This window comes from Cololabis saira, chromosome 12 (genome assembly GCF_033807715.1).
Source record: "Cololabis saira isolate AMF1-May2022 chromosome 12, fColSai1.1, whole genome shotgun sequence".
Classification (NCBI taxonomy): Eukaryota; Metazoa; Chordata; class Actinopteri; order Beloniformes; family Belonidae; genus Cololabis; species Cololabis saira.
This window is the reverse complement of record NC_084598.1, coordinates 30,168,616-30,195,932: the sequence shown is the minus strand read 5'-3', so window position 1 is coordinate 30,195,932 and position 27,317 is coordinate 30,168,616. Positions and strand designations below refer to the sequence as shown.

At 44.5% G+C, this 27,317-nt stretch overlaps 3 protein-coding genes across 3 annotated transcripts; all 3 read right to left on the bottom strand.

The window, feature by feature from the left end:
• Positions 1–5,575: 5,575 nt before the first annotated feature.
• Positions 5,576–9,420, bottom strand: LOC133457337 (taste receptor type 1 member 1-like). Its single transcript, XM_061736500.1, has 3 exons — positions 8,936–9,420; positions 8,533–8,653; positions 5,576–7,105 (listed from the first exon to the last, which is right to left on the bottom strand). The coding sequence occupies exons 1-3, from the start codon at positions 9,059–9,061 to the stop codon at positions 6,186–6,188; spliced, it is 1,167 nt and encodes a 388-aa protein (XP_061592484.1). The 5' UTR covers positions 9,062–9,420; the 3' UTR covers positions 5,576–6,185.
• Positions 9,421–10,599: 1,179 nt separating this feature from the next.
• Positions 10,600–12,026, bottom strand: LOC133457338 (taste receptor type 1 member 1-like). Its single transcript, XM_061736501.1, has 2 exons — positions 11,681–12,026; positions 10,600–11,529 (listed from the first exon to the last, which is right to left on the bottom strand). Exons 1-2 carry the CDS (start codon positions 12,008–12,010, stop codon positions 10,780–10,782), a joined length of 1,080 nt encoding a protein of 359 aa, XP_061592485.1. The 5' UTR covers positions 12,011–12,026; the 3' UTR covers positions 10,600–10,779.
• A 191-nt stretch (positions 12,027–12,217) lies between these two features.
• LOC133456391 (taste receptor type 1 member 1-like) lies at positions 12,218–27,281 on the bottom strand. The gene is made up of 6 exons (XM_061734868.1): positions 26,707–27,281; positions 26,161–26,458; positions 25,287–26,009; positions 24,316–24,516; positions 23,905–24,025; positions 12,218–12,510 (listed from the first exon to the last, which is right to left on the bottom strand). The coding sequence occupies exons 1-6, from the start codon at positions 26,988–26,990 to the stop codon at positions 12,218–12,220; spliced, it is 1,920 nt and encodes a 639-aa protein (XP_061590852.1). The 5' UTR covers positions 26,991–27,281.
• Between the last annotated feature and the right edge of the window lie 36 nt (positions 27,282–27,317).

Sequence of the window (27,317 nt, the reverse complement as noted above, 5' to 3'; positions counted from 1 at the left end):
TTACAATCTATACAGATTCCAGATATGCTTTTGGTTGTGTATATTGTATCTTATAGATTTTATATATTGTGGGCGAACCGAGCATTTATCTCATCCTCGGAGATAAATGTGGTTAATTGATTGGTGAACTGTTACAAGCCTGTCAACTACCTTCATCTATTGCTTTGTTAAATGTGAAGCCCACACCCAGTCCAACCCTGTTTTCACTAGGCAATGCTTCAGCTGACCATGCAGCAAAAGAAACTGCCAAATTTGGCTTACCTGTCTATGTAAAACTTTGCCCTTCTATACCCGCTAACGACCTGGTTTCTCCTAATGATGTAGCTCTCCTACAAGAAGACTACTGAGGTGAAGAAAAAACGGATTGTAGCATTCCCATGGTTGTAAAAATGTAAATAATTTGTGGGTCAGCAACGACGGCCGCGTTGTTGCACCCACATCCTTGTACACGTGAATAGTTGATCACAGTTGGCAATCACAGATGAGAAAAAGGGGGAATGTGTCAGATAGTGTTGAAAGACTGATAAGCTCCAAGATTTGCATCCTATAAAAATATTGCAAACATTATCAACACTTCCCCCCACCGTGATTTTTTTTGAAGCTCTGCAAATAGACATTATGTGAGGGATATGAAATTATTCTTGTATGAAAATGTTCATGTATGAAAATGTTTTTGTATGTGCAGAGAATTTTAAACTGGACTTAAATGGACAATGTTGACACCTGTTAACACCCATTAGGAAGCACAAAACTCACGCTTCATGAAAGGATTATGGGTAGACCTATGACCATACAAAGCAATTCAAATGCCATGGATGAATCCATGATATCATTCTGTTGTACTCTAAACTTTTGCTGTCCAGTCAATCCACAGACAAGTAAAAGCTGTCCAGTCTCCTCCTAGTCACAAACCGTGCCATAACCTCCAACCCGGCAACTGGGTCTGTGTCAGGGAGTTCCGACGGAAAAACGCCCTGAAACCTTGCTGGTCTAAACCTCAACACGTCCTGCTCACCACCAACACCGCCGTCAAGTGTGAGGGGCGTCTAACCTGGTTCCACGCATCCCACTGCAAGAACACAACTCCTCGACCATGCAGCGGAAACCAGCCGATTCCTTCTTCTTCCTGCCCAGAAGTAGCTGAGCTCCAGCACCTGGGACCTCTGCAGAGGAGCAGGGGAGCAGGGGAGCAGGGGAGCAAAGGAGCAGCACAGGCCAAACTGTGACTCCACATGCTCTCCTTCTGAAGAACCGCTTGTTAAGCCTAAAACCAGCCAAAATCCACTATTATAGCTACCTTGCTACAATGGTTAATCGCTGTTCCATACCTCTACCAAAGGATGTTTACTGGATTTGTGGCGTGAAGGCTTGTGAATATCTTCCAAACGGTTGGTCTGGAATATGTGGTCTGGGCCATGCAGTACCAGCCATGAGAATCGTTCACATTGTTAGAAGAGAATTGTACACACACACACAAACACCATGGACAAGATTTTTTGGTGCCCTCGTTCCAAATTACGGAGTCATGGCAGCTTTGGAACAGATAAGATATTTATCCCATGCAGTTGAAGATTAGCCAACACCACTGCAAAAGACATGCCTATGCTCTCACAAGAAATGACTGCTTTAGGGATGATGGATTTATTAGCTTCTCAAGGGGAACTTGTGCTGTCATTAAAACTGAATGTTGTACATTTATACCCGCAATGCCACAGTCCAAGAAATAACGCATCACTTGAAAGACATTGCTAAAACGTTACATACAACTGTCGCAACTAGTTTTTTGATTGCTTTAAAGAACAGTTAGGACACGTTGGTTACTTGATATTTGAATTTGTTTTGTTGGCTTGTTGTTATTTGACTTCTGATCACATGTTTAAGGTTCACTTGCAAAATATGTATCACTACTCCACTGTAATTCAACAAAAAGAAAAAAAAAAAAAAAAAAAAAAAAAAATTGTGAATTGATGAAGAATTTTGACAGCTTGGCCCCCTGCAGGGGGAGGTCGCCCCAGTCCTACCTCCTGCAGGGCTTTGAACTGGACTCAAGACCTTTTGAGGAAGCTCCAACTTGCTACTCAACTTCCTACCCCCCGGGCAGATCCCGACACCTGGAAGTTGGTTCAAACAGACAGGAATCAAGAGAGCACCCCATGGGGTGATTTGGAGGTCTGTGTCAGTCATGCCAAATGTCTGATAATGACATTTGGCCCGATTCACATCCGACTGTAAATTACTTTTCTGTCTCTTGCCTGATTCGTGTATTCCTGCATTTGTTAAACTCCTTGTTGTATAAGAATCTGATTACAACCTCACTCGAGGTCAGCATTTCTACCAGACCTCTGGCCTGTGTAGAAGTGCTCACCGCCGGCTCAATAAAACCTCATAAAAACCACAAAGCGGACTTCTGAACTGGTTTGATAAATTCCACAACAAAGGAAAGGCAAGAAGAAGAACCAAATGCATGACACAGGAAACAAGTTGTAGGAAGCTAAAGCCTTTATCAAAGAAATTACTGAAACAACTGTAGGAGCTGCAGACGCAGAAAAACTAAATGCTAAAACAAGGCAAATCCACAAACAAGTATGTGAGGAATAACTGGGTAGGAACAGGATAGCACCAGCAGAGGTAAGGCACCGACAGATGAAAGGGAAGGACAACAGAAAAAGAATCAAAATACACTTGATGTGAAATAATAAGCAGGCTGCATTCACAAACAGGTTTTCTAGCATTAGACATCATTACATTTCTTTATGTAGAGAGGAGCCAGATTAGGTGGGCATCTGCTGAGGATGGCTCTTGGACGCTTCCCTGGTGGAGTCTTCCGTGCAAGTCCGAGACCCAAGACACCCTGGAGGGATTATGTTGCTCCTCTGGTGTTGGAACTCCTTGATCCCCCCAGATGCCCCCCAGACGAAGTGGCCGGGGAGAGGGAAGTCTACGCTTCCCTGCTCATGCTACTGCTCCAGCGACACGACCCCGGATAAGCGGAAGAACATGGATGGATACATTTCTATATTCAGCACATTATGCAGTGTGACAGTAAAGGATTAACATGTATGGTAGGGTAATCAACACATTACCCTACCATATTTCCCAACAACAAACACAGTTTTAACTTAACCATGAGGCTGAACTTGCACAAAAATGAACAGTTTGAATTATTACATTTAACATGGCCATTTCAGCTACTATGATATTAAGATACCATTAAAGTTTACACAACTTATCCAGGTAGGCTCAACACACTAAACTAGTATAATGTAGCTTGGCATTAAAATGTATTTCAGTGTCTCAGAGAGATAGGGGTTGTCACATTAGCTGAATTAGCGAATTTGCTTTAGGATGAGATTAACTGGTGCCTCCCACCCTTTTAAACATTAGTGCAGTGACATAAAAAGTGTCATAACACCAGACTGTATTTTTATGATCATTGATGGGTTTTTATGCAAAGCATCTGACTTAAATATAGCTATGACATGTCTTTTGTCCCTTCAAAAAGGCTATCAGCAGCCAGCTGTTTTAATGTGGCTCAAGCTGGTTAAAGCTGGATTCTTCTAACAAGAGTAAATACTTATTAAAGAAGACTTTGAACCAGAAAAATATAAGTATTAAGGTCTATTTCGTGATGTTTGCTAATCATTGTTCCATTTACACATTTGAAGAAAGTAAAACAAATCTCTAAAGGGAGTGACACTAAGGTGGTGCTGTTTGACCTTTAGGTGCATAGATTGAACATTGCACCCTTTTGTGGAGGTAAATTGCAATTACATTGTCTGAATAATGTTACAGAATGTATGAGATATAAATTAATATACAACTTATCCATTAATATCATAAAAAATATCTTAACCATTAAAATGGAGCAGCAGGGAGGATGCTTGTTTATACTGTAACATCCTGATAATTTCATCCCCCATCTTTGTTTGAAATTCTATGAGAAGTTGGAGCACACAGTGCAGACTTCTCTACTGTTGGACCTGTTTGACAGGATACTGATATGAGAGTAACATTATTAGCACATTCAAATGTGATCCACTCAGTGGTAAAGCAGGTTTTGCCGGTACTGTGTCTCTGCAGACGGTTGATGGATCAGATTCCATGAATAGTCTGGCTGTCCTGCACCCTGTTATTAACCCAGACAAAACCATGTTTGTAAATGGTCATGACTAGTCTCTCAGGATTAAATCTAAGACTTTAGTCAAGCCATCTCAGCCTCCAAAGTCTAGTGTGAGATGGAAGTATAGCCTTTAAAGGTACAGGTGGGTTCGTCCTACAGAGCTTACATTAGCAGTCAGTCTAGAAAAACTGTTAAATATTGATGCTAATCGTCAAAATTTATTTCAGATTTTTTAAATTCAGTACTTCTGTGTCTTTTTCGGAGCTACAGAAATGTGCCACAGCTTCCCCTTCACTGAGGCTATAAATGCATGAGTAGTTGGCTACATCTTGGCCTTCCTCCACACGGTGATAACCTCTTTTCCGTCAGAACCCTGGGTTATCTGGTATATATTTAGAGAAAATATAGTGGCTGATGGCTGGACAAGATAAATGCTGATGGTAAAATAGCGTGTTCCTCTTTTCTGAAGGAGATCAAATCAATTACAACTAATTCTCGTAGAATAGTTTGCTCATTTTTTTCCCCCTTAGACACGACTAAAAGATTTTAAGCTAGATTTCTTTCATTTAGAGACACATTTTTGCGGTGAATTTCAAACAGCCATATTGGAAGCAGGAAAGCAAATAGACGTTTTCTCTATTGTTGGCAGGCACTGCAAATCCACATCCTTTACTTCTGCTGCTCTTCTTCTACGCAACCGAGCAGAGTCATTGTCATCAACTCAGTGGTTCTCATTTGTGGTCCAAGCTCATCCGTCTTATTTGCAACATATCATGTTCCATTATGATGGAGGCGTGGCAACATGCTCAAGCCCCCCTTTTCCTGCTCCTCTTGCATCACACTTGGATTGCTGGGTGTTGTGGTTGGTTTAGTTTATTCATTCAGCACTACATTCATGTCTTTTAGTCTGCACTGCTTAGGTGGACTAAACTTTGCTTGCAGGCTGTGGGTGTTGCCTGCTGATGCTCTCCTGTTTTACAGGGCAGTCAGTGCCATTTAGTAATGGTAAGTTAGGTTCAGTTGCCCCACTTCTTTTTACTCCATGAAGCTGGTAAACAAATAGTTTTGTAAAGTTTTGTTTAGGGAGACTGACGTCGGCCTTGCCTTGTTCTGCTTCCCTTTTTTCCCCTCTCCCTTCCTGAAAGATGGGGGTGGGTATAAGGAGGTCTGGTACCCTCTAAGGTTGCTGCACCAAATCCGTATTATTGGAAAATGACAGTCTTGGCCTTACGGTTATAGGATACTAAATTTAATAGTGTGAAGCTACATTTGTAGTATTTCATACATGTATACTAAATATCTACAGGGAACAGAGAAAATACAGAATAGATGTCAACTGATAATAGCCACCTAAACTTAACAACAGAAGCATACACACTCAAGTGTTCAATGAAATGAATTTATTCATACAGACACAAAAGAAGTACAACAAATAAAACAAGTGTATCATAACTACATTTTTACAGTAAATGCTTAACTTTGAGGAAAAAGCGAGACTATTTTAATGAATAAATAAATTACTCCTCCCTCTCTGCTGTGCTTCAGCTCCATCTCCAAAGCCCTTTTTCCAAAAAAGAGGCAAATTAGCATTCAGTCTGTGGCTACCAGGTGTGATACAGTATGTGATAGTTTCAAAGAAGTAATTTTTAAGGCTCACAGACTTCAGTGTCAAACCACATATACTGTATCTAGCATGCTAGGTATAGTTGTTAAAGCAGAAACTGGTTTGTTTTAGTTAAGACTGTCTCATATATTACTTATTATATGGGCCTAATGACATTTCAAGCAAATATACACTGAATATATACATATGCTTAAATTAAATTAAGCTTTGCGTTATGGCCAGTTTTGGTGTTAAAATGACTTTATACCCATTTAGTTCCAACAAAGTAAATTAAAAGATTGTATGGCAAAATTCATTATATTTAGATATTTAATATTTCCCCTGTGATGACCGTTGCCCAGTGAATAAATACTAATATAATCACATTCGTGTAACATAACATACATGCTGAAAACTGTTGTTTTCTCTCTCTCTCTTGTTTAAGATGTTTAGAAGTATTAACTAGCTATGTTGCTTGGTATAGTCTTGAATGACATTTTGGAAGTATTGATGTGTGTTTTTGTAGGGTTGAAAAACAATTATGTAACATTTTGGCAAGAAATACGACAACAGAAACGAGTAGAGACTGGAGAGTATTGCCAGAGCGTTAATAGCATCAATGTATTTTCCCTTGTAAACTATGTATGTAGTGACAAAGATGATCCAGATGAAGAGCAGCAGGAAAAAGCAGAAAGTGATTGCTTTAGCCTCACTGTAATTCTTTGGAAGGCTCTTTCCCATGTAAGAGAAAATAAAACCAAGAATGATGAAAGACAGAGGTAAAATAGCAAAACATATGGTTGTTTCATGATGAATTTTACAGCCAAGAATGATTTTGTTATCTGACATTTTGTTCTCGAGTGTGGAAGATTCATACTCATTGCCAATAATAAGAATTATTGCTTGAGTTACGAAGGCCACACTGATAAAAAGCCATTGGCCATGATATCTCCTCCATCCACGGATGAGGTCGGGGAACTTGGCAGCTACTTTAAAAATAGTTACAATTTGAAAAGATCGTACAACAAAACAAGCTTGACAAATGTTGAAAAACAAAAGAAATGGCACGAACCTAAAGACGCAAGAAGCACCTGTGGGTTTCCCAAAGTAAAAGAACACACTTAGACTTGACAGAATGAGACAACCTAAAATCAGGAAGCACATTGGTCCTCCAGCAGATCTGACAACAGGTGTGTTGTAGTTGACGGCAAAGAGAACAGACACGGCTATAGCCATCCCCACCAAGACCAAGGTGCCAAACATGATTGCTATAGGTAAGCTCTGTGTGAAGGGCAGGTACACCACCGGCCGCAGTTTGCAGGAAGTACTTCCTTCTGGGGACCACTCCGTCTCGTTGCACTTCTTGCATTCGTAGGGATTCTCTGTTTGTGATGATATAATGACACACAGTCAACAAATTAACTTTAAGGGAAGACGAAGTAGGAGAATATAGATACATTGTTGCCCATTAAAAGGCATAACACTGCTATTGTCAGCTTTTACACCCTTGGTGAAAAGTATTTTGACTCCTCTCTGTGCCGATTCACTTTGCCAAGTGGATTTATTTTAACTGTGTATATATGAGTGTATATATAGTTTAGAAGTATGAGTATATTATAATGTATGAGTATATTATGATGAATATATTATGATATGTAATATATATTTATACTTCTATAAATAGAGGATGGGTATATTATAAAGTCTTTGCAAACTATCTTGTTCATAAGCGGAACAGATCTGGTGATAGTAGCAAATATTGCTACTTAAGATGTGGATGGTGGGTTACTTAATCTTTTACTTTTGGTTCAATTTATTATTTCAGGAATTGTAGTGAAGGTTTTTCACCCTTTTTGAGTTGGATTATTGTCATCTTTATTATTATTATTGTCGTGTTATTATTTTATTATTATTATATTATCATCTTTTGTATGTCTATGTGTGTACCCCAGGAAGAATAGTCTTCCCATGGTGAAGACTAATGGGGATCCTTTTAGACTAAACAAATCCTTTTAAATAAACAAACTGAGGGGAATGTAGCACGATGATCTAACCTAAGCCCAAACAGCTTTTGGCTCTCAGCTTCCTGATCAGGGTAGGGATGAAAACGAGGGGGAGTAGGAGAAATTGGGACAGGCACCTGGGCCAAGTGCCCTAGATTTCAAGTGCCCTAAAATCTCCCCCTTCTTTTTTAGGGGGTAGGGAAGAAAAGAAGGGCGAGTGAAGAAAAGAAGGGCTAGTGAAGAAAAGTAGGGCTAGTGAAGAAAAGTAGGGGGAGTATTGAGATTGGGCCTTTGTGCCTCCCCTGCTACGCGTCATTCAGGCAGCCAACCAGCACAGAGCCTCATTATCATAACCTCCCCGCCCCTCAGGATCACAAATAGAGAAGAATGTTAGAAGCGGTAAAAATAGAGACATGGCCCAGAGGCTGAATTTCTAATTTCTGTAGAAAAAACAAGCTTTTGATTGTTTTTAAGACATTCAAGGCCTGTTTAAAATATACATTAAATGCCATAATAGGTATCCTTTAAAAGGCATAACACTGCTATTGTCAGCTTTTACACCCTTGGTGAAAAGTATTTTGACTCCTCTCTGTGCCGAATCACTTTGCCAAGTGTATTTCTTTTAACTGAGGGGAATGTAGCACGATGATCTAACCTAAGACAATATTGAACATTGCCAAATAGAGGTAAATCTTAAGAACAAAAAAAAGTTTGCAGAACATTGTGACATACTTAAACTGGATATAACCTATAACTTGATGATCATATACATTATTTATTTTGTGCATAAAGTTTACATCATTTACCTGTGATGTTGATGTAAGTTCCTCCTTGACAGATTGTACAGTTGAAGCAGCATTTGTGGGCTCCTTCTTGTTTCTTTTTGTGTCCCTCTTCACATTCTGGTGTACAAAATGATGTAGGCATCTATATATATCAGGCACAAAATGAAGGTACATTAAAAATGCAAAGGCGAGAGGTTAAACAGATGCAAGTAATTACATTTAAACCAATATGCAAAAATAACACTAACGATCCCCGTAAACTGCAGCCCTTTCCTAACAATACACACTGATAACAGGGTTTGCTCATAATGTGGGATTGATATTTATATGCTTGTTTTTCTCATTTGCAAATAACCATTTGCCCATGCATGCAAATGTAAGAAAATGAAAAACTCCTACAAATTCTGTGAAGAAAAGTACGTACCGTTCCATTTGGGCGCCATTTAATTTTGGTGTCATTGATGGAGAGGCGGAATGGTTGGAAATGACAAGAGCCGGCCACCTCTATACCACTGTGATTCCAAAAAACCACAGAGTAGGATCCAAACATGGGGTCACCATTCTCATTAAAGTTAATAGTCTTGTTTAGAAGTGTAAAGTTGGAACTCTGCAATTCCTTGAACACCTATTGTTGACACACAAAATTCAGTGTACTTAAAAGTTCTATGTTCACAATGAGTAAATGAGGAGTGCATTAAAGAGGATGACTCTAAAGCCGGGCAGACACTGTGCGATTATCGGCTGGTTTTGAACCGATTTTCCACTCGTGTGACTATTTTTTGGATCGGGCCGGATTTCAACCCAATGGTTGGTCGTGCCTCGTGCAGTATACGTGGAGTAACGACGAGAGAGTAACGCCTCACGACGAACTCCCCATCACAAATCGTGTGCTCGCAAGAAAATCAAACGTGTTTGAAATCCTAGTCGCTCCTCGTGAAGGTATCGCACAGTTGAAGTAATACTGCCACCCGATTGGCCTCATCCTTTCGCAGAGAGCATGCGCAATCTCTCTGATGTCACGTCAAAAACTATTATTTGTATTTTAAAGTGTTGCAAATTTACATAACAAATCATGTTTTTATAGCAGAAAAAAAAGACCGCATTTCCCACGTCTGCCCAGCCAGTTCCTTGTCCAATCACGACGTAGTCTAATCTTTTTTCATTTATCGCCACACAGAATGGCACAAATTGCTAAAGGCTGATTTATGGTTCCGCGTTACACCAACGCAGAGCCTACGGTGTAGGTTACGCGCCGACCCGCACCATACGATGCGGGTTGCCGCGTAGGCTACGCCGTCGATTTAACGCGGAACCATAATTCAGGTTTAAGGCAGCGCGTTTGTTCTTGCTGAGCATCTTCGGTGTCTCTCTCTTCGGGGTTCCTCCTCTTCCACTTCTTTTTGATGTTGCAGTTCCAGTACACAGAAGTCCGACGTGAGTATTATGAACGTATAGTGTGAGCAGACGGGTCGCATCAGAGCATCGGGACGTACAGTGTGAGACCATTACTCGTGGGCTGTGAACTTTTGTTTGAGATGGGGCTGAATCAAACGATTTAAAATATTGCACAGTGTATGCCCAGCTTAACGTAAGCGGATGACAACTCCTGTGGAAGCATAAATAAATCAGGGTGGTTTTGAACTGTCTCCAAATAAGATGCAGTCAGACAAAAAGATGAAGATAGTGTAAAGGAAAAAGATGCAACCCTTCACCATGCAGTGCAAGTGCAATATTTGGTCAGAGCCTCTCGTGGCTGCAAGTTTCATGAAGATCTCTTATACATTTAATCAATATGATCAAATGACAATTTGTCTCTGGCTCAAAATTGTACAGCATTTACAATTAATTTTGGATCATATGTCCACGACATATGTGTGCTACAGTTTAATCACACATCTGCTAAGAGTTGAGTTGCCATACAAATATAAATCCATACATCAATATTCTAGACCTACTTAGTCCAATGTATGATCACAGGGTTCTGCTGGAGCCTATCCCACCACACTACAGGCGAAGGGCAGTGAGTCAACCTGGACAGGTCACAAGTCTCCGCCCACCCCACCCCCAAAAAAGAAAATGAGATCAACAAACCTCACTCCTGCAGAAAATTTAGAATCACTCAACCCAACTAAAGGAAGAAGTCAGAGTACCGGATAAAGCTCGTGCCAGAACAGGCATAACACCCTGTCCACAGACAAGCCCATACAAGGTTTGAGTACTAGCTGCTGACCTTTACCACCTTGTGAATAAGTAGATGGCGATAGCACATTAAATGAAATAATTATTTTCCATACTTACCATTTGAGGATGTGCTGTAATACTTCTGTTACATCTGCCAGCTCCACATTGCAAGACATTGTGTAAGGCATGAGCGATGGCATATACAGCAGCATACACAGGGAAAGAGAAAGAGGGGTCTGCAGCAATAACATCTTCAGCAGTCACACTGCTGCAGCTGCAATTCTGATTACAAGATGTCTGTTCTACATCTCCATACCAAATCTTGGTTTTGAAAGAATGAAGGAAATCCCTGAAACCTGGTACTGGCACGATACGCTCAGCAACTCCAAGCACAGTTCCGATTTTTTCAATTCCTTTTTCTTTGGGAAGCTTTTTGTGCAAGGACCAGCCATCCCCTGCTATCCACACCTTGTTGATATTATGTTGTATTGCTGACCTAATGAGCCTTTCAGCGGTCCATTCAGCAGCAAAAACAATGACGACATTTACCCCAAGAAACTCTATCTGTCTCAAAACTTTATGGTAATCTGTGTTGTCGTCAAGGCCTTTGCTGTAGGCCAGACAGATGTCAGTGTCATTTATCTCTTTTAAAAACAAGTAACGGCCATCACTTCCATAATCGTCATCAATATAGAGGAAAGAAACCCAGCGCCAGCCGAAATATTGTAAAATCTTTACAACCATTTTTATGACATCTTGATTGGGATGCAGTGTTCGTAAAAAGGAGGGAAAATCCTTTTTTCTTGAGAAGATGGAACTAGAAGCTCCATAACTGATCTGTTAAGACAAATAAAGAAATACCCTCATGTCAGTGGCAATATATTTTCAAATGTCAGGCTATGAAAATAGTTAATAGTTTTATGCATTTAAAAATGATTTTTTTGTGCCATTAAATAAGATATCAAGACGGACAAGCTTTCAAATTTACCATAGGGACGCGATCCATCATGAAGAACGGAGCAACAGTTCGTGTCTCTGTGCTTGTATATGTGCCAACCACTGCTATCAGTTTGGATAAGTTCTTGTATGAGTCGCTCCAAGGTTGGATTCTGCCGTCATCAGACATGAGATTTAAAATATTTGGAATATTCTGCGTGTCAGAGCAGTGGTCAAATATTTCATAGCCAAGAGACACATTTGGCAGCAGGCTGGTGGAGTTATTGATTTCCTCTATTGCAAATCTCATCAGCTGAAACCTCCGATAACTTGACAGAATTAACGGTTGACTGTGGACAGAAGTACAATGGTACAGAATCATGATTATAGCAATTGTTGGTGCACATTCAGTAACATTTTTTAAGTTTCTGCTCCTGATTACTAAAAATGACAAGTTTTTTTCCCAGTACAGTGCTTACATTTTTTGGTAAATTGGCCATTTACTAGAAATCTGTTGACTGTACAGTGTGTCACGTTGTTTTGCATTCATTTTAGTGAAAAGTCATCTACAGTACCATGATTATAAAACTCACCTGGAGCAGGTGATGGCTTCTGGTCTGTTGTGAGGATAAGAGTCATTGACATGATGAACATCAAAAAGTCCACCGATCAAATAATCCCCATCAAGCCGAAACTCTGAGCTGCTGATTGCGCATTCAGTCAGAGCGTGAAGAAGATATCCCAGGAAACAGAGATGTAGGAGCCGTGCCATTATCCTTCTGTTCCGTTTGCTACTCTTACGTGAACTCGAATAGAGCTTGCTTGTTCCTCTTCTATAATACACTGATGGTAGCTGAGCTTCCGCGATCATTTCCATTCCACCTTGGGATGAACGAGGTGTCACAAAGATACAACTGTAACAGCTGCCAAATTCACAAATAAGCTTATAAAATTCAAATTTTTATGCAATGCCATATTTCCAGCAAATGCAATACTTGACAGCAGGTCTGATCCTTTTATCATTAATCAGTTTCCTGTCTGTCTGCATAAACAGTCTTTATGGACAAGTATACAAATTTTCCACTCAAGCGTTCAAGTTGCAAAACAGAAAGACAGACAGAAAGACAAATATTTTTGGCTCAGTCTTTTATTCCTTATACATGAATACCCACAAAATAGGAAGCCAAGAAAATGTTACACTGTTGAAAGGGACACACAGCCTCTTTAATATCATTTGGAGTGGAAAGAAAATACTATGGGCAGAAATATGTGCCACTAGAAACTGAATTTGAATAATTTATATTTGAATTGCCCAAATTTTTTTTCTATTATTTATCATTTTTATTTTTCAAAATGAAGACAAACCAAAAAAAAAAGGTTAACACCACCACATTTCACATAAACAGGGAGGAAAACATTACAATGACAAAAAAAAAAGACAAGGGGATGGGGGAAGGGTTGGTACAGATAAACTCTAGGAATGATGGTGCCTCTAGCGTCAGTTCAGGTCCAGCTCTAAAAGAAAAATAAGTAAAATAAAATAAGAAGCATTTGACCAACACAACAGGTCGTGTTATTATTCCATTATTCTCAAGTGCTCTCTAATGACAGTCCATGGGGCAAATTGGTCATTTTCATTGTCTTTAAGGATTGAGGTTGCCTTTTCCATTGACAATAAATCCAAAAAGTCTTTCAGCCAATTGTAGTAGTTTTTAAAGCAGAAAATGTTTTGTTTTAGTAAAGACTGTCTTGTATATTACTATATGGGCCTAATGACATTTCAAGCAACAAAGTCGATCGGTCTGACCTTCGGCCGCATCTTGGACACTCGGGTGAAGAGAGGGGCTGAGCTGTCAACTGATCACCACCTGGTGGTGAGTTGGATGCGCGGACGGAGGAGGAAGTTGGACAGACCGGGCAGACCCAAAAGGATTGTGAGGGTCCGTTGGGAACGTTTGGCCGAGCCCTCTGTCAGGGACATCTTCAACTCTCACCTCCGAGAGAGCTTCTCTCAGATCCCGGGGGAGGCGGGGGACATTGAGTCTGAGTGGACCATGTTCTTTGCCTCCATTGTCGACGCAGCGGCTTGAAGTTGTGGTCGCAAGGTCTTCGGTGCCTGTCGTGGCGGCAATCCTAGAACCCGGTGGTGGACACCGGAAGTACAGGATGCCGTCACACTGAAGAAGGAGTCCTACTGGGCTATGTTAGCCTGTGGGACTCCTGACGCAGTAGATGTGTACCGGCAGGCCAAGCGAGCCGCGGCTCAGGCGGTCCTGGAGGCAAAAACTCGGGTCTGGGAGGAGTTCGGGGCCATGGAGGAAGACTTTCGGTCGGCCTCAAGGAAATTCTGGCGGACCGTTCGGCGCCTTAGAAGGGGGAAGCAGTACTCTGCCGGCACCGTTTATGGTGTGGGTGGGGAGCTGTTGACTTCGACTGTGGACATCGTCGGACGGTGGAAGGAATACTTCAAGGATCTCCTCAACCCGACTGACATGCCTTCCACTGAGGAAGCAGAGAGTGGGGACTCTGGGGCGTGCTCATCCATCACCCAAGCCGAGGTCACTGAGGTGGTTCGTAAGCTCCTCAGTGGCACCGCGGGTGGATGAGATTCGCCCTGAGTACCTCAAGTCTCTGGATGTCGTAGGGCTGTCTTGGTTGACACGCCTCTGCGACATTGCATGGAGGAAGGGGACAGTACCGCTGGAGTGGCAAACCGGGGTGGTGGTCCCTCTTTTTAAAAAGGGGGACCGGAGAGTGTGCTCCAACTATAGGGGGATCGCACTTCTCAGCCTTCCCGGGAAAGTCTACGCCAGGGTACTGGAGAGGAGAATACGGCCGATAGGTGAACCTTGGATTCAGGAGGAACAATGCGGTTTTCGTCCCGGTCGTGGAACACTAGACCAGCTGTACACTCACCGCAGGGTGCTCGAGGGTTAGTGGGAATTTGCCCAACAAGTCTACATGTGCTTTGTGGATCTGGAGAAGGCATTTGACCGTGTCCCTCGTGCCATTCTGTGGGGGGTGCTGAGTGAGTATGGAGTCCGGGAGAAGTCCTGCCTCAAGTGGAGGAGTTCAAGTATCTTGGGGTCTTGTTCACGAGTGAGGGAACGATGGATCGGGAGATTGACAGACGGATCGGTGCAGCGTCCGCAGTTATGCGTTCGATGTTCCGGACCGTCGTGGTGAAGAAGGAGCTGAGTCGAAAGGCAAAGCTCTCGATTTACCGGTCAATCTACGCACCTACCCTCACCTATGGTCACAAACTTTAGGTTGTGACCGAAAGGACAAGATCGCGGATACAAGCGGCCGAGATGAGTTTCCTCCGCAGGGTGGCTGGACGCTCCCTTAGAGATAGGGTGAGGAGTTCGGTCACCCGGGAGGAGCTCGGAGTCGAGCCGCTGCTCCTTCACATTGAGAGGAGTCAGCTGAGGTGGCTTGGGCATCTGTACCGGATGCCTCCTGGACGCCTCCCTAGTTCCAGGCATGTTCCAGGCATGTCCCTCCGGGAGGACACCCCGGGGAAGACCCAGGACACGCTGAAGAGACTATGTCTCTCGGCTGGCCTGGGAACTCCTCGGACTCCCCTCGGAAGAGTTGGAGGAAGTGTCTGGGGTGAAGGAAGTCTGGGCATCCCTGCTGAGGCTGCTGCCCCCGCGACCCGGGAACAGATAAGCGGCGGACGATGGATGGATGGATGGATGGATGGATGGATGGATGGATGTTTCAAGCAAATATACACTGAATATATACATATGCTTAAATTAAATTAAGCTTTGCGTTATGGCCACTTTTGGTGTTAAAATGACATTATGCCCATTTAATTCAAACCAAGTAAATTAAAAGATTGTATGGCAAAATTCATTATATTTAGATATTTAATATTTCCCCTATGATGACCGTTGCCCAGTGAGTAAATACTAATATAATCACATTCGTGTAACATAACATACATGCTGAAAACTGTTGTCCCTTCTCTCTCTCTCTTGTTTAAGATGTTTAGAAGTATTAACTAGCTATGTTGCTTGGTATAGTCTTGAATGACATTTTGGAAGTATTGATGCGTGTTTTTGTAGGGTTGAAAAACAATTATGAAACATTTTGGCAAGAAATACGACAACAGAAACGAGTAGAGACTGGAGAGTATTGCCAGAGCGTTAATAGCATCAATGTATTTTCCCTTGTAAACTATGTATGTAGTGACAAAGATGATCCAGATAAAGAGCAGCAGGAAAAAGCAGAAAGTGATTGCTTTAGCCTCACTGTAATTCTTTGGAAGGCTCTTTCCCATGTAAGAGAAAATAAAACCAAGAATGATGAAAGACAGAGGTAAAATAGCAAAACATATGGTTGTTTCATGATGAATTTTACAGCCAAGAATAATTTTGTTATCTGACATTTTGTTCTCGAGTGTGGAAGATTCATACTCGATTTTGCCAATAATAAGAATTATTGCTTGAGTTACGAAGGCCACACTGATAAAAAGCCATTGGCCATGATATCTCCTCCATCCACGGATGACGTTGGGGAACTTGGCAGCTACTTTAAAAATAGTAACAATTTGAAAAGATCGTACAACAAAACAAGCTTGACAAATGTTGAAAAACAAAAGAAATGGCACGAACCTAAAGACGCAAGAAGCACCTGTGGGTTTCCCAAAGTAAAAGAACACACTTAGACTTGACAGAATGAGACAACCTAAAATCAGGAAGCACATTGGTCCTCCAGCAGATCTGACAACAGGTGTGTTGTAGTTGACGGCAAAGAGAACAGACACGACTATAGCCATCCCCACCAAGACCAAGGTGCCAAACATGATTGCTATAGGTAAGCTCTGTGTGAAGGGCAGGTACACCACCGGCCGCAGTTTGCAGGAAGTACTTCCTTCTGGGGACCACTCCGTCTCGTTGCACTTCTTGCATTCGTAGGGATTCTCTGTTTCGTGATGATATAATGACACACAGTCAACAAATTAACTTTAAGGGAAGATGAAGTAGGAGAATATAGATACATTTCACACATTAAAGGGGACCTTTTATGAAAAACACGTTTTTTCTTGCGTTAACATATATAAAGTAGTCTCCCCTCACCCTGCCAATACAGAGAGTAAAGCAGCCAAATTCTGCAGTGTCTGTTCACCCCGCCCGGAGGATCCTTCCAGTGTCATGTGATTTCTACAAGCCGTTCAGATTTGCGCATTTTCGTTATGCAAGCAAAATGCAAACCACACCCCGGTCGGCCTCCGCTGCGTGAAACCACGCCCACAACTAACTCCGCCGGCCAGAGCGTTTGCCATTGTTTCGTGGTGGTGCATCGTGTGGCCGTTTTAACAACGAGGGACAGTAAAAATTAGGTTTTGCATCGACACTTACCCTCATAAAAGGATCAGTACCAACAGCACGCACCCGGCAACTGCGCACAAGTCAGTGGTAAGTGACGTTAATTTTTTATGTTATTTATATTTGTCTACAAGTATGATCTTTGCATGGGCTAAGTATTTAGCTTAGCTCCGGTGTTACCCGTTAGGTAACATCGGAGCTCTATTAGTAATCTTTTTCTGTTTATGGTTTCAGATCTTCCAAGCAATGCACCTGAAGCTGTTCAACGACACCTTCAGAAGACGCACGGCCCTTCCTTGAGCCAGCAATAGTGTATAAATTTTATTTTATTTTTCAACAATAAAGTTGCCATTTGTGAACATTCAGTGTTGTGATTTCTTTACAGTTAACATGATTCATTTGTCTTGTAACATAATAAAGGAAATGATGAGTAATCGGAGTAAAGAACTGTTAGTGTGAAGACGAGGTGACCCGTTCCCCCCTTCAGGTAACTAAAGGCTGATTTATGGTTCCGCGTTACACCAACGCAGAGCCTACGGCGTAGGGTACGCCTCGATTTAACGCAGAACCGTAATTCAGGCTTTAAGATTTCAGGGAGTTGTTTACACCGTGTCATAACTGCATGCGAGCGTCCGACTATTGCGTCGAGCTGCGTGACATCGGACTCTCTCTGCCCACACTGAAACCGTTAAACTCGCGACCAGTTAGGACAGTCCAATAGAAAATAAAGTAATGGAATTGATTTTGTGTTGCTGAAGCTCGCTCGCATGGGACACGCTTTAATACTGTACGGAGCCGACTCTTCAGCCAGAGCGAGGCTTTGGCCCCGTCCCAATACTCCCCCTCGCCCTCGTTTTCTTCACTACCCCTAAATTATGCGCGTTCCCGTGAGGGTAGTGGTGTCCCAATTCCTCTTTTCACCTAGGGGGAGTGGGCATAACGAGGGCGAGGGGGCTATAAATAGCCCCTTCACAGCGAGGGATTTCACATGCTGACTTCGCGAGCGAGGGGGTATAAAAATTTCCCAGAATGCTTTTCGTCGTCATTTTCGGACTGAATCCCCCCAAAAAAACATGGCGGACATTTCTTATTTTTTAGTGAATAAAATCAATATTTTGAGTTAGTTTCTGCATAAAAATGGGTTTTGATTAAATTTCTAGCGAGAAATATATATTTTACTTTCATAATATTCACTCAGTGAATTTACATAATCACTCATTTTCCCGTTTGCCGAAGATCACGCCAGAAAAAAGGGATTTATGGTTCTGCGTTACACCAACGCAGAGCCTACGACGTAGGTTACGTAACCTACACCGTAGGCTCTGCGTCGATGTACGCGGACCCATAAGCTCTGGAGCCGGCAGGCAGAAATCTCGAAATTTCGGAGCAAATTTCTTAACAGGCGTAGCTACAACTGTTAGATTTCATCTATTAAACCAACATCTTCCTAAATGATTTATTTCAGCCAGCGTAATTCTCCACAGAGCTGCAGGTTTCTCTCCCGGGACGACGGAGCAGCTTGACCCGGCGGACACTTCTGTTCTCGGGCAGTGAGCTGCTGCTGCGCCCCGGGGCCGGCGGCTCTTATCATCTCCGAAAACGTTGAGTCAAATTTCTTAACAGGCTAAATATTTTAATATAAAAAATAAAATATTTTAAGTTTGGATAAACTGAGCCCAGGTAAGGGATCTTAAAGGTTACTTTTACGCCTGAAAAAATACTAAAACTTAATAAAGTGCTGTGGTGACCCACATATATGTACGGTGAGAGACATTCACCCAGGTACTGTGCCTTTAAGGTCTCGGGGGAAGAGTGATCTGGGGGTTACTTCCGTTTCCGGTTGGTGCGTTGTTGTTATTAGTCCGATCAGGCATCTGTAATATTGAGATGTGGGAGCATGCAATAAACCAACTCAAACGCACCAGAGTGTCTCGTCTCGCTGTTCTCCACCCCACAATTTGGTGACCCTGATGTGAGATCGGAACGACGAGATCGGAACGACATGAACGAGGACAACAACGCCGCCGCCGCCGCCGCGGCTAACGCGCCCGCTAATATATATGCCGCGACAGTCAAACTGCCCGACTTTTGGCAGCAGAACCCCCGGCCGTGGTTTCAGCATATAGAAGCCCAGTTCCAGCTGAGGGGAATAACCCAGGACGTAACAAAATACTACCATGTTGTGTCGGCTTTGGACGCTGCAACAACAGCACGTGCAATGATGCTGCTGGAAGATCCACCCGAGCAGGGGAAGTACGAGGCTCTGAAGACGTTCCTGCTTAAACTGTACGAACTGTCGGAGTTGGAGAAGGCTGACCGTTTGCTGTCTCTCAACGGCCTCGGTGATGGGAAACCATCAGAGCTGATGGAGAGGATGTTGGCTGTTCTGGGATCAGCTGACCCATCCTTCCTCTTCACACACATTTTCCTGCGCCAGCTTCCGGGGCCAGTTCGCACAGCTCTGGCCAGTAACCCTCTCTCCTCCACCAAGGACTACCGTGGCTTGGCGGCAGAGGCGGACAGGGTTTTCCTGGCCAACAGGCAGCAGTTTATCCACGCACTATTGCCGCAGCAGCACGCTTCAACACCATTTTCTCCCATGGAGGAGGACATGGACACCGCGGCGGCGGTGATGGGCCGCCGCCAGACCGACGACGGGCTCTGCTACTATCACGCCAGGTTTGGAGCCAAGGCTAAACAGTGTCGCAAACCCTGCAGTTTCAAGCAGCAGGGAAACGCCAGGGCCGGCGCTCGTTAGCGGCCATGGGCGCCGGCCGCGACTGCAAGCTGCTGTTCATCTCTGACTCTCTGTCTGGCCGGCGGCTGCTGGTAGATTCCGGCGCGCAACGCAGTATTCTACCAGCACAGGCCGTGGACACCGTGGCCGGCGGGCATGGGCCCCAGATGGACGCCGCTAACGGCACACCTATACGGACTTACGGCACCAGGTTCGTGGAGGTGTGTTTTGGCGGGCGGCGGTTCGGCTGGGACTTTGTGATGGCGGCTGTGTCCACGCCGCTCCTGGGCGCGGATTTTCTCTGCGCTTTCAACCTGCTGGTGGATGTTAAAAACTGTCGCCTGATTGACACCCTGTCGTTTGCTTCCTACCCCTGCACGCTTGGAGGGGGCGGAGCACTCTGCCTGTCTAACATGCTCGCCACGGGAGACCCATACCAGCGCCTGCTCGCCAGTTTTCCAGACCTCACCACGCCCACGTTCTCGGCTGCAGTGGCTAAGCATGGCGTGGAGCACCATATCACCACCGTGGGCCCGCCGGTCTACGCCCGGGCCCGGCGCCTCGACTCCGCCAAGCTGGCCATCGCCCGGGAGGAGTTCTCGACCATGGAACGCCTCGGCATTGTGCGGCGGTCGAACAGCCCGTGGGCGTCTCCCCTGCATATGGTAACTAAGGCTGGCGGTGGTTGGCGCCCCTGTGGCGATTTCCGCCGGTTTAATAACGCCACGACCCCCGACCGGTACCCCGTCCCGCACATACAGGACTTCTCAGCCCATCTGGCGGGGGCCGGCGTTTTCTCCAAGGTGGACCTGGTGCGCGGATACCATCAGGTGCCAGTACATCCACAGGATATACCGAAGACGGCTGTCGTCACCCCCTTTGGCCTTTTTGAATTTTTGCGCATGCCTTTTGGCCTCCGGGGGGCGGCGCAGACGTTCCAGCGCTTAATGGACTCGGTGCTTCGGGACATGCCGTTTTTGTTTGTTTTTTTGGATGACATTTTAATAGCGAGCTCGTCCGTTGACCAACACATGGCGCACCTCCGCCAGCTATTTGAACGGCTCAGTGAGCACGGGCTCATTGTCAACCCGGCCAAGTGCCAGTTTGGACAGTCCTCCATCACCTTCCTGGGACACCACGTCACGCCGCAGGGGGCTGTGCCTCTGCCCGCCAGAGTGGAGGCCATCAACCAGTTTCCGCGCCCCAGCACGGTGCAGTCACTTCAGGAGTTCCTGGGGATGGTGAACTTCTACAACCGGTTCCTGCCCCACGCTGCCCGTCTTATGCGCCCTTTGTACGAGGCCCTGCGCGGCAAGGCGCCCAAGGACAGCTTGGACTGGTCCCCGGAGATGAACACCGCTTTTGAGGACGCTAAGACAGCTCTGGCGGACGCAGCTCTGCTTGCTCACCCGTCACCTTCTGCTCCGATCGCACTTACGACAGACGCCTCGGACTATGCCGTCGGGGCAGTGGGTGGACGGCGCCTGGCAGCCACTGGCATTCTTTAGCAGGCAGCTCCGTGGCTCGGAGCGCAAGTATAGTGCCTTTGACAGAGAGCTGCTGGGACTGTTCCTGGCGACCAGGCATTTTCGGTTCCTGTTGGAGGGGCGCCGTTTCACTGCGTTTGTGGATCACAAGCCACTGACATTCTCCATGGCGAAGACGTCGGAGCCGTGGTCAGCGCGGCAGCGCCATCTCTCGGCAATCTCCGAGTTCACCACGGATATCCAGCATGTGGCGGGCAAGGAGAACTTTGTCGCCGACTGCCTCTCTCGGGTGGTTGCGGCGTCCGTCCATTTGGGGCTGGACTATGCCTCCATGGCGGCGGATCAGGCCACGGACGTGGAACTGCAGGACTACCGGTCTACTCCTACCGCTCTGCAGCTGAAGGAGGTGGTGTTCGACGCAGCCAACACCACTCTACTCTGCGACGTCTCCACCGGTCAACCGCGGCCCATGGTGCCTGTAGCCTGGCGGCGCCGTGTTTTTGACACCATCCACAGACTTTCCCACCCGGGGGCGAAGGCCTCTACCAAGCTGGTGGGGGCCAAGTTCGTTTGGCCGGGGCTGCGGAAGGACGTTCGAGCCTGGGCTGGTGCGTGCGTGTCGTGCCAGCGGGCCAAAGTCCACCGGCATACTAAGGCCCCTTTGGCACCGTTTACCGTCCCGGAGAGGCGGTTCGACCATGTGAATGTGGACTTGGTGGGCCCCCTGCCACCTTCCCGGGGATACACTCACGTTTTCACCATGGTGGACAGGACCACCAGGTGGCCGGAGGCTGTCCCTCTGTCCTCCACTACGGCAGCGGAGGTGGCCCGGGCTTTCATCGGCTGCTGGGTGGCCCGGTTCGGGGCGCCAGGGGACATCACCAGTGACAGGGGTCCGCAGTTCACCTCGGAGCTCTGGACGGCGGTTGCGGATCATCTCGGGGTGAAGGTGCACCGCACCACAGCCTACAACCCCAAGGGGAATGGACTTTGTGAACGATTTCATCGGGACATGAAGGCTTCTCTGCGGGCCAGCCTTACGGACAGCAACTGGGCCGACCGCCTGCCCTGGGTCATGCTGGGTCTTCGCTCGGCCCCCAAGGAGGACCTCCAGGCTTCGTCCGCCGAGCTGGTGTATGGGCAGCCTCTCCGGGTCCCGGGGGAGTTCCTTCCGGACGCCACTGCCCCTTGGTCGGCTGCTGCTCAGCGGTCTGCGTTCCAGGACGTCGCTGATGCCCTGAAGCCCATCCCGACCTCTCACCACTGCCTTCCCGAGTCCTATGTCCCCAGGGACCTGCCTTCTGCTAGGTACGTTTTCGTTCGGCATGACGGACATCGGACCCCGTTGAAGCCCCCCTATGACGGGCCCTATCGGGTTTTGGAGTCGGGGGCTAAGAACTTTGTGGTGGACATGGGGGGCAGGCCAGAGCGGGTCGTTATAGACCGGCTCAAGCCCGCTCATTTGGATGTGGATGTGCCGGTGCAGGTGGCCGTACCTCCGCGTCGGGGGCGGCCCCCGATTTCGCCCCCGGTTGCGGCCCCGCCCCTGCTAGCGGCCCGTGATCCTCCGGCGGCGAAGCGTAGCCGTTTCGGCCGTTTGATCCGTCCCCCGATACGTTGACTGGATTCCGTTGGACTGTTCGCTGTTAGGGGCTATTGTTTTTTGATGATGTGGTTTTGTGCACTTTTCTGTGGGTGAATTCTGGGGGGGCTCCTGTGGTGACCCACATATATGTACGGTGAGAGACATTCACCCAGGTACTGTGCCTTTAAGGTCTCGGGGGAAGAGTGATCTGGGGGTTACTTCCGTTTCCGGTTGGTGCGTTGTTGTTATTAGTCCGATCAGGCATCTGTAATATTGAGATGTGGGAGCATGCAATAAACCAACTCAAACGCACCAGAGTGTCTCGTCTCGCTGTTCTCCACCCCACAGTGCCATATTAACAGCGCTACAGCTGAAATTAAAACAGCTTTTGGCTCTCAGCTTCCTGATCAGGGTAGGGATGAAAACGAGGGGGAGTGGGAGTATTGGGACAAGCACCTGGGCCAAGTGCCCTAGATTTCAAGTGCCCTAAAATCTCCCCCTTCTTTTTTAGGGGGTAGGGAAGAAAAGAAGGGCGAGTGAAGAAAAGAAGGGCGAGTGAAGAAAAGTAGGGGGAGTATTGAGATTGGGCCTTTGTGCCTCCCCTGCTACGCGTCATTCAGGCAGCCAATCAGCACCGAGCCTCATTATCATAACCTTCCCGCCCCTCAGGATCACAAATAGAGAAGGATGTTAGAAGCGGTAAAAATAGAGACATGGCCCAGAGGCTGAATTTCTAATTTCTGTAGAAAAAAACAAGCTTTCGATTGTTTTTAAGACATTCAAGGCCTGTTTAAAATATACATTAAATTCCATAATAGGTATCCTTTAAAAGGCATAACACTGCTATTGTCAGCTTTTACACCCTTGGTGAAAAGTATTTTGACTCCTCTCTGTGCCGAATCACTTTGCCAAGTGGATTTCTTTTAACTGAGGGGAATGTAGCACGATGATCTAACCTAAGACAATATTGAACATTGCCAAATAGAGGTAAAATAAAAAAAAAAAAAGAGGTAAATCTTAAGAACAAAAAAAATATTTGCAGAACATTGTGACATACTTAAACTGGATATAACCCATAATTTGATGATCATATACATTACTTATTTTGTGCATAAAGTTTACATCATTTACCTGTGATGTTGATGTAAGTTTCTCCTTGACAGATTGTACAGTTGAAGCAGCATTTGTGGGCTCCTTCTTGTTTCTTTTTGTGTCCCTCTTCACATTCTGGTGTACAAAATGATGTAGGCATCTATATACATCAGGCACAACATGAAGGTACATTAAAAATGCAAAGGCCAGAGGTTAAACAGATGCAAGTAATTACATTTAGACCAATATGCAAAAATAACACTAACGATCCTCGTAAACTGCAGCCCTTTCCTAACAATACACACTGATAACAGGGTTTGCTCCTAACGTGGGATTGATATTTATATGCTTGTTTTTCTCGTTTGTAAATAACCATTTGCACATACATGCAAATGTAGGAAAATAAAAATGTCCTACAAATATACAAATTCAGTGAAGAAAAGTACGTACCGTTCCATTTGGGCGCCATTTAATTTTGGTGTCATTGATGGAGAGGTTGAATGGTTGGAAATGACAAGAGCCGGCCACCTCTATACCACTGTGATTCCAAAAAACCACAGAGTAGGATCCAAACATGGGGTCACCAGTCTCATTAAAGTTAATAGTCTTGTTTAGAAGTGTAAAGTTGGAACTCTGCAATTCCTTGAAAACCTATTGTTGACAATCAAAATTCAGTGTATTTAAAAGTTCTATGTTCACAATGAGTAAATGGGGAGTGCATTAAAGAGGATGACTCTAATATAAGCAGATGAAAACTCCTGTGGAAGCATAAATACTGTAAATCAGGCTGGTTTTGAGCTGTCTCCAAATAAGATGCAGTCAGACAAAAAGATGAAGATAGTGTAAAGGAAAAAGATGCAACCCTCCACCATGCAGTGCAAGTGCAATATTTGGTCAGAGCCTCTCGTGGCTGCAAGTTTCATGAAGATCTCTTATACATTTAATCAATATGATCAAATGACAATTTGTCTCTGGCTCAAAATTGTACAGCATTTACAATTAATTTTGGATCATATGTCCACCACATATGTGTGCTACAGTTTAATCACACATCTGCTAAGAGTTGAGTTGCCACACAAATATAAATCCATACATCAATATTCTAGACCTACTTAGTCCAATGTATGATCACGGGGTTGTGCTGGAGCCTATCCCACCACACTACAGGCGAAGGGCAGTGAGTCAACCTGGACAGGTCACCAGTCTCCCCCCACCCCACCCCCAAAAAAGAAAATGAGATCAACAAACCTCACTCCTGCAGAAAATTTAGAATCACTCAACCCAACTAAAGGAAGAAGTCAGAGTACCGGATAAAGCTCGTGCCCATACGAGGTTTGAATACTAGCTGCTGACCTTTACCACCTTGTGAATAAGTAGATGGCGATAGCACATTAAATGAAATAATTATTTTCCATACTTACCATTTGTGGATGTGCTGTAATACTTCTGTTACATCTGCCAGCTCCACATTGCAAGACATTGTGTAAGGCATGGGCGATGGCATATACAGCAGCGTACACAGGGAAAGAGAAAGAGGGGTCTGCAGCAATAACATCTTCAGCAGTCACACTGCTGCAGCTGCAATTCTGATTACAAGATGTCTGTCCTACATCTCCATACCAAATCTTGGTTTTGGAAGATTTTAGGAAATCCCTGAAACCTGGTACTGGCACGATACGCTCAGCAACTCCAAGCACAGTTCCGATTTTTTCAATTCCTTTTTCTTTGGGAAGCTTTTTGTGCAAGGACCAGCCATCCCCTGCTATCCACACCTTGTTGTTGATATTATGTTGTATTGCTGACCTAATGAGCCTTTCAGCGGTCCATTCAGCAGCAAAAACAATAATGACATTTACCCCAAATAAATCTATCCGTTTCAAAACTTTATGGTAATCTGTGTTGTCGTCAAGGCCTTTGCTGTAGGCCAGACAGATGTCAGTGTCTTTTATCTCTTTTAAAAACAAGTTATGGCCATCACTTCCATAATCGTCATTAATATATAGGAAAGAAACCCAGCGCCAGCCGAAATGTTGTAAAATCTTTACAACCATTTTTATGACATCTTGATTGGGATGCAGTGTTCGTAAAAAGGAGGGAAAATCCTTTTTTCTTGAGAAGATGGAACTAGCAGCTCCATAACTGATCTGTTAAGACAAATAAAGAAATACCCCCATGTCAGTGGCAATATATTTTCAAATGTCGGGCTATAAAAATAGTTAATAGTTTTATGCATGTTAAAAATGATTTTTTGTGCCATTAAATAAGATATGAAGACAGACAAGCTTTCAGATTTACCATAGGGACGCGATCCATCATGAAGAACGGAGCAACAGTTCGTGTCTCTGTGCTTGTATATGTGCCAACCACTGCTATCAGTTTGGATAAGTTCTTGTATGAGTCGCTCCAAGGTTGGACTCTGCCATCATCAGACATGAGATTTAAAATATTTGGAATATTCTGCATGTCAGAGCAGTGGTCAAATATTTCATAGCCAAGAGACACATTTGGCAGCAGGCTGGTGGAGTTATTGATTTCCTCTATTGCAAATCTCATCAGCTGAAACCTCTGATAACTTGACAGAATTAACGGTTGACTGTGGACAGAAGTACAATGGTACAGAATCATGATTATGGCAATTGTTGGTGCACATTCAGTAACATTTGTTAAGTTTCTGCTCCTGATTACTCTAATGACTGATTTTTTTTTTTTTTAACAGTAGCTACTTACATTTTTTGATAAATTTGCCATTTACTAGAAATCTGTTGACTAGACAGTGTGTCACGTTGTTTTGCATTCATTTTAGTGAAAAGTCATCTACAGTACCATGATTATAAAACTCACCTGGAGCAGGTGATGGCTTCTGGTCTGTTGTGAGGATAAGAGTCATTGACATGATGAACATCAAAAAGTCCACCTATCAAATAATCCCCATCAAGCCGAAACTCTGAGGTGCTGATTGTGCATTCAGTCAGAGCGTGAAGAAGGTATCCCAGGAAACAGAGATGTAAGAGCCGTGCCATTATCCTTCTGTTCCGTTTGCTACTCTTACGTGAACTCGAATAGAGCTTGCTTGTTCCTCTTCTATAATACACTGATGGTAGCTGAGCTTCCGCGATCATTTCCATTCCACCTTGGGATGAACGAGGTGTCACAAAGATACAACTGTAACAGCTGCCAAATTCACAAATAAGCTTGTAAAATTCAAATTCTTATGCAATGCCATATTTCCAGCTAATAGCAATACTTGACAGCAGGTCTGATCCTTTTATCATTAATCAGTTTCCTGTCTGTCTGCATAAACAGTCTTTATGGACAAGTATACAAATTTTCCACACAAGCGTTCAAGTTGCAAAACAGAAATACAGGTATTAAAGTAGTTGAGTAAAAACTATAGAATAAGTAAGTTAATTAAATTCATTTGACTAGAGTAAAAGTAAGCCTGTTGGGGTAAC

Excerpts from the sequence above, each read along its gene's own strand:
- LOC133457337 (XM_061736500.1), bottom strand. The coding sequence starts at position 9,061 with ATGTTTGGATCCTACTCTGTGGTTTTTTGGAATCACAGTGGTATAGAG. Across the intron at positions 8,654-8,935 it reads AATGGCGCCCAAATGGAACG|ATGCCTACATCATTTTGTAC; the intron begins GTACGTACTTTT and ends TGATATATATAG. Across the intron at positions 7,106-8,532 it reads AACTTACATCAACATCACAG|AGAATCCCTACGAATGCAAG; the intron begins GTAAATGATGTA and ends CATCACAAACAG.
- LOC133456391 (XM_061734868.1), bottom strand. The coding sequence starts at position 26,990 with ATGGAAATGATCGCGGAAGCTCAGCTACCATCAGTGTATTATAGAAGA. Across the intron at positions 26,459-26,706 it reads GAAGCCATCACCTGCTCCAG|TCAACCGTTAATTCTGTCAA; the intron begins GTGAGTTTTATA and ends TTCTGTCCACAG. Across the intron at positions 24,026-24,315 it reads AATGGCGCCCAAATGGAACG|ATGCCTACATCATTTTGTAC; the intron begins GTACGTACTTTT and ends TGATGTATATAG.
- LOC133457338 (XM_061736501.1), bottom strand. The coding sequence starts at position 12,010 with ATGATTCTGTACCATTGTACTTCTGTCCACAGTCAACCGTTAATTCTG. Across the intron at positions 11,530-11,680 it reads TGATGGATCGCGTCCCTATG|ATCAGTTATGGAGCTTCTAG; the intron begins GTAAATTTGAAA and ends TTGTCTTAACAG.